Raw genomic sequence first — 7,094 nt, forward strand, 5'->3', positions numbered from 1 at the left:
TGCAAGCGAGCTACACATTTAAGCTTATCACTGATTGCAACACTTTCACTTAACAGGAGTATTATTCCACATTAAATAAAATGTAAGCCATTTTTCGGAGATCATTAATTTTGTTAGTGTAGTTGGACCGGAAGTGACGCATAGCACTTTTATTGTGAAGGCCAGAAAGTGTGTGACTGGTGGGAAGAAGAGAGTTCTTGACCGGGAGCCATGTTTGAACGAGAGATCATTGGTGCCAAAAATAGCCACATCAAAACAGAAACAGTTTTGAACTTTTCGTGTTCAAGTGCAAATTTTATTCAGTTATGTGACACATTATGAAACTCATAATCATAAGCTCATTGTTTTTGCATATTGGCTTGTAAAATGAAACCAATGCTAATGATGTTAGTGCAAACAATATTCTACCTACAAGGTGCTTCATTGAAGCGACATTGCACATGTGAAATAGTCAAACCATGCCATTAAATACATGCAGATGCTCTGATTTACTCAGTCGGGTGATTCCATTAGCAAACCACACCTGACATAAGCAAAGGAGGTGACAAAGTTGTAAATAAAAAAATAATAAAGTGAAAGTATGATTCGGTGTATTGTTCAGTATTTGGAATATGTCCTCATAAGCGAGTTTCATTGCATGTTCCACGCTGCAGCTGGAGGCGGGGTTGAGTGTTCATAGCTGCTTTACGGGTCACGGACGTGCACCGGTTCAGGATCACCTCTTTCTTGGGTCTGGGTGGAATCGAAGGAGCAATCAGACTTGCTGTGTCGCTGCCGCTTGAACTGAAGCTTGTAAAACTCCCAGAGCTGCTGGAACTCACAGAGCTCACATAACTTGCGGTGGAGCTGCGGCGTTGGTTTCTCGTATGGGGTACGGAGGTGTCCTCTCTTAAACGTGAAGAAGAGCTGTTGATAGAGGAAAAGCTGGATTCCACGCTTGAGCTGTTGATGCTGCGAGGTCGGTTTTTTAAGAGGGCGGCGTCCACGTTGACCTCGACTTGGGCGGGCCGGGCAGCGTGGGTTTGCGTCTCGGAGAAAATCTCTACAGATTGGGATTTGGACAGATAGCCACGCTCGCTAGGCCGCGCTCTGGGCTGCTTAATGAGCTGGGTGGATGAAGGAGACGTCAAGGAAGACAGGTTGAGGGCGGAGCCATGCAGCTTCCTCTGCAGGCTGTCAAGTCCAGTGCGGGGGCCGCTGTTGGGCTTCAGATACATGGACGGGACGTAGCCTACCTTGCCATTGAATCTAGACAAACAAAATCAAGTAGTTCAACATTATGTTTATTTGGCTCTTCAAATTACATATTTTCTTCTCTTTTACATTTTAACACACTATACTGTCTGCATTGTTTTTGTTTGTGTGCATTTCCATGAAACATATGTTGCGGGTTTTTTGTGTGGAACGAGACAAAAAGTGTTTTCTCTGGATTTTGGTAAAAATATTCTAAGCTTATTGCTCCCATCTATTGAACTGGAGACGATTTGATAGCCAGTTTAAACAAGTCAAACTTACAATAAATCTTCTTTTCCTGCTCTTTCCTACAATAACATTGTATCTGCTGCAAAACAAGGGGCCAAAACATGTTAAGGCGTGACCATTTTAGGCCGATTGTACTTCGTCTGATCATTGCTCTAGTTTAGTACATGCTCCATGGCGCTTCTCTGACGAGTATATAATGACAGCCCACACCCTGCTTAATGGAAACAGTTAACTCAAACTAACACTGGAAATGTTACAGAATCAGCATCCATTTTTTGGTCTGTTATACAACAGGGTTTCCCACACATTCATTTATTTGTGGCGGCCCGCCACGAAAGAATTACGGCCGCCACAAATAAAACAACTAAATAAAAAACGTTTTTTTCTTTAAGTTTTTTTTTCCGGCTTTTGACTCACTCGACCACTCATAAAAGCAATGGGACTCTGTCTGTGAATGGAGCTTGTAGTTACATAGTATATAAATATGTAAATATTGTATAAATATGTATATAAATATGTACATAAAGTGTTGTAATTATATTCTTCTTGGTCTTCGCCGCCGCCGCTGCCTCACCACCCCCACCCACCACCCCCTGCGGACCAACCACACCACCACAAATAGATGCCTGACCTGTGGGAAACACTGTACAAATTACATTACATGACACATTTACCAATTGTTATAAAACAAACATGTCCCCACTGCACAGAACCCAGATTCCCAGGAAAATATATGTGTATATAAACAACCATAATTTATTGTTAATTATTATATGGTGCGGAATAGATTATTGACTTGAGGCAAATAAAGTGCACTACTTTTCCGCTTTTAGCAGAGTTGATTCTCAACCAAAACATCAGCTACTAGAGATCCACACAAAACTAAAACTCTCTATGACTGTGACTGCATGATTGGTTTGCCATTCAGAGATATTGTTTTCTTGTATAGCAGCAGGTCTGCATGAAAGGCGCAAAACTGGGTTTACCTGACGAACCACCAGCCATCGTCCGACATCTTTAGCACCTCCACCACAGAACCAATAGGCACAGACACCTCGTCATCCTTCTTGGCGGAATAACTCCTTACGGCACAGTAGAGAGCACCTTTAGGTCAAAACAGACAGAAATAAGCTCAGCAAATTTGTCTCACAACAAAAAAGAACTTAGCTGTAGGGATAAGAGACACAAAGAGCAAAGAAAATATTCTTGCTGCGCTTGCTATTATTTCATCACCTCTAGCAACCGTACAAATTGTCTTCGGTAATTAAAACTAATTGCTTTTGTTATTCTTGAGGTTGGTTCATATTTTGTCGCGTCTGAACACTGTCACAGTCCACAGAAGAGGGCGTGATGCACTTTGTAAAACACTACATGGTATATCAACTGACTCACGTAAATTAAAACAGAAAGTAACACACCCCCCAAATGGAATCCGGTCTCATTGTCCTCTTTCTCCAGGTAGGGAGCTGGGAACCATGCCATACACTTTTCCTCGTTCTCCACCAACCACCAACCTGAATGAAGATAAACATGATCAGTCGGGCTGTTTGATTTGCAAGGTTGTGGTTTGTTGTGGTGATTTCCCTTTATTAGTCAATAAAGGATGCAATCTTTCAATTTGCATTTCCACTCATAGGCAGGGAATACAGTATGCATCTAGATAGATAGATAGTACTTTATTGATTCCTTCAATCCTACTGTACCTTCTATGAAGGTACAGTAGGATTATTTGGTCTCGGTGGAGGTCTGAAATCTAATGGTGTTCTTTGAGTTACCCCCACCAAAGATTGATGTTTTTTTTAGTTTGTTGGATAATGAACATAAAGCAAACAGCAAAAGGAACAGGTGTACAGTATTGGACTGACCAGCAGGGTCCTTGATCAGCACCTCCACTTTTTCATCCAGGGCTACTTTAAAGGGACGGTTCTTGGTGTCTTTGGTCTCGTAGGCGGAAACAGAACGGTACGTCTGTGTGACCAATGGGCAGATGACTCTTACCCCGCCTCCTTCAGCCCCTCCTGCACTTGCTACATCTTCTGACAGCAGGATTATGAGGCTGAGTGATAAACAGGTAAAGTCTGTCCATCAGAGTTGATCTCAAAACCCGACATCACATTCCAAAGAGAAGCCTACCTGTTCTTGGTGAAGTCCTGGTCCATGTCCTGGTCATTTGATGTGAAAAACTGCTTGACCTCTGCACTCTGTGTCACCATTGGGTCGCTTATCAGCAGCTTGTTGCAGTAGGTATCTAAGGCCTTCATGCACTGTGCAGATAGCCGTGATGCTCTCTCTTGGAGGTTGCTCTTCTCAGCATCACCTGAAGATAAGAGATTGATTTAATAAGAAGCGGGAAGGACATTAACACTTTAAAGTGAATGCATTTGTACATCAGGCATGTTGCTTTAAGACAATGCACTGATTTAGACATGGAGGGCGCTTGAAGACTCACTAAGAGTGTCAGAAAAAACATGTTCAACGAGAAGTTCTTGTGTTTATTCATTCATTACAGTGGTAAATTTTAGCTATTGTAAGGTTACAGCTTTTCTTTCCTTTTCGGAGTTAAAAAAAAGGGGGTGAAATATGTCATTCATATCATTTGAAATGATTTTCGTGGGTTGTGAGCAAAAATATAAACATAAAAAAACTCACATACATATAGAATGAAAGGATTTTTTTTTGTTTTCCTGGCTAAATACTGCACAGAAAAACATGTACAAACATTTATATATATATATATATATATATATATATATATATATATATATATATATATATATATAGGCTTCACGGGGGCAGAGGGGTTAGTGCGTCTGCCTCACAATACGATGGTCCTGAGTAGTCAGGGTTCAATCCCAGGCTCGGGATCTTTCTGTGTGGAGTTTGCATGTCCTCCCCGTGAATGCGTGGGTTCCCTCCGGGTACTCCGGCTTCCTCCCACATCCAAAGACATGCACCTGGGGATAAGTTGATTGGCAACACTAAATTTTCCCTAGTGTGTGAATGTGAGTGTGAATGTTGTCTATCTTTCTGTGTTGGCCCTGCGATGAAGTGGCGACTTGTCCAGGGTGTAACCCGCCTTCTGCCCCCCGCGACCCCAAAAGGGAATAAGCGGTAGAAAATGGATGGAGGGATATATATATATATATATATATATATATATATATATATATATATATATATATACATATATACATATATATATATATAATTTTCAGTTCATTTATAAAAAAAAATTAAAAAAATTTAATGCATTTTTTTATAAAGTAAAACAAATTGTTGTTTTAGCAAGAATTTACAAAATTCACCTTTGTATGAGCAAAACATTTTTTTTGCAAAAAAACTAAACAAAATACAGATAGAAATTCATATGCATGGATAAAAAATTAAAATCACATTATAGAAACAGAAGATACATTACAAACAGAAGGTCCTTGAGTACATTTTCCAATCTTAAGTGAACCCTTCTTCAAGCTTTTTAATAACAGCACTTATTTCTCATTAGAAGCAGCTTAATTTGTCATATTTTTCACTATTGAGCTAGTCCCTCCTGTTAATCTGGATGGCGGAAAAAACAGTCTTACCTCTAAATTTGGGGATCATTTTGTCACCAGGGCTAATGAGAGAGAACTTCTTTTTCAGTTGTTTCTGTACAAAAAACAAATTAAACTTTTAAAAAACTATGAATACAAATAGTAATAACATGTTGTTTTCCCACATTTTTAAAACTTACATGAAACGTTCTGAATTCCTTATAAGACCTGTAAACAATCACTTCAGTCTCATCGGACCACAGCACAGATATCATGAACATCTGCAAAGATACACCAAGTATATCACAATTACTTGAATACAAAGTGTCAGAAAAAACAGTATTGCAGCCTGATATACTAACCTTGAGTTTTGGAGTGTCCCTGTAAACAGCTCCAATGACTCGAGCAGTAAACACAAAGCGTTGATCTTTGCTGGGCATCTTGCTCCCCATTTTGTGCAAATTGGAGGACAAAATCTTCGTTCTATTATGTACCTTAATCCATTCACAGAGCTGCTGTGGCTGACAGCCTCCAACTTTCTTTATAGAGCGTCTGGTGGGTGGAGTTACAGGCTCAAAAAAGAGGGTTACACCCACACATAGGCAGCTAATTACACATCTAGGTCTGAAAGGATGTCACTCGGATTGAGAGATAGGGAGTATTTTACCCAAATGTTTTTATGCCACAAAAGCTGCACAATGTATGTCTATTATTGTGATTTTTTAACTTACTGTAAAAACAGTACAGTGTTGTAGTAATCTAAAGAAACTTGCACTACAACAATAATAATGTAAAATAAATTAACACTGAACAGTCTAGACAGGGGTGTCAAACGTACGGTCCTCGGGCCGTATCAGGCCCACGAACAAGTTTAACCGGGCCCACAAGATGAGTTTGCTCAGTATAACAATTTAAAAGTTAAGTTAAAGTACCAATGATTGTCACACACACACTAGGTGTGGTGAAAATATTCTCTGCATTTGATCCATCACCCTTGATCACCCCCTCGGAGGTGAAGGGAGCAGTGAGCAGCAGTGGTGGCCGTGCCCGGGAATAATTTTTGGTGATTCAACCCCCAATTCCAACCCTTGATGCTGAGTGTCTAGCAGGGAGGTAATGGGTCCCATTTTTATAGTCTTTGGTATGACCCGGCCGGGGTTTGAACTCACGACCTACCAATCTCAGAGCGGCCACTGAGCAACAAATGAGCTGCAATGTTTTTTAACTGGTGTTCTAAATGTGTCCACTGGATGTCACAATAGCAATTCAACTGTAACTCACGTCACACATTACACTGTGTAAGATGACGTGTCAGCTGACTTTCAGCGCCTTCTGGATTTGCTACCGCTACTCCAATCAGCACAGGTGCAAGCAATGAGCTGCTCCTGTTGTTGTTGGTGGGAGACGAATGCTGTAGCGACACACAATACCTTCTTTAATTGTAAATTATCCACTCAACGGATAAAGTAACGATACGGTAAGATGCAAAGACTTAAGTCTACTTGACCGTTATCTTTGTAGTAGTTAGAGTTTCGTGCAGCACTCGCAAATGGTTGACGGCGCAATGTGCACACTAAACTCGGAAACATTATCACAATTTCAGAAGGGTTAAAACCAATAAAAATCAGTTCCCAGTGGCTTATTTTATTTTTCAAATTGTTTTTCAAAATTTTACCCATCCCGGAATATCCCTAAAAAAAGCATTAAAGTGCCTAGTTTTCGCTATCTGTGAAGCCATCGTCCATTTTCCTGGGACGTCATCCAGTGATACCAATACGGATAGCACAGCATGATATAACGACATTAGCTCGGATTCAGACTCGGATTTCAGCGGATTAAGCGATTCAACAGATTACGCATGTATTGAAACGGATTGTTGGAGTATGGAGGCAGATAGCGAAAACGAAATTGAAGAAGAAACTGAAGCTATTGAGCGAATAGCTATTGACACTATTAGGCCATGTTTTCCTTAGCATCGCCGGTAAAATGTGCAGACCAACGATCGGAAGATTCGCATCTCGTGACACTGGATCAACTTAAATCCGTCGATTGGTAAGTGGTTTTTTTGGCATTAAATGTGGG

At 40.5% G+C, this 7,094-nt stretch overlaps 1 protein-coding gene across 1 annotated transcript; it reads right to left on the minus strand.

The window, feature by feature from the left end:
* Positions 1-273: 273 nt before the first annotated feature.
* Positions 274-5,549, minus strand: LOC133558010 (SH3 and PX domain-containing protein 2A-like). The gene is made up of 8 exons (XM_061909061.1): positions 5,375-5,549; positions 5,213-5,293; positions 5,064-5,127; positions 3,616-3,799; positions 3,348-3,538; positions 2,901-2,996; positions 2,469-2,586; positions 274-1,248 (listed from the first exon to the last, which is right to left on the minus strand). Exons 1-8 carry the CDS (start codon positions 5,462-5,464, stop codon positions 618-620), a joined length of 1,455 nt encoding a protein of 484 aa, XP_061765045.1. The 5' UTR covers positions 5,465-5,549; the 3' UTR covers positions 274-617.
* Between the last annotated feature and the right edge of the window lie 1,545 nt (positions 5,550-7,094).

This window comes from Nerophis ophidion, linkage group LG08 (assembly GCF_033978795.1).
Source record: "Nerophis ophidion isolate RoL-2023_Sa linkage group LG08, RoL_Noph_v1.0, whole genome shotgun sequence".
Lineage (NCBI taxonomy): Eukaryota > Metazoa > Chordata > Actinopteri > Syngnathiformes > Syngnathidae > Nerophis > Nerophis ophidion.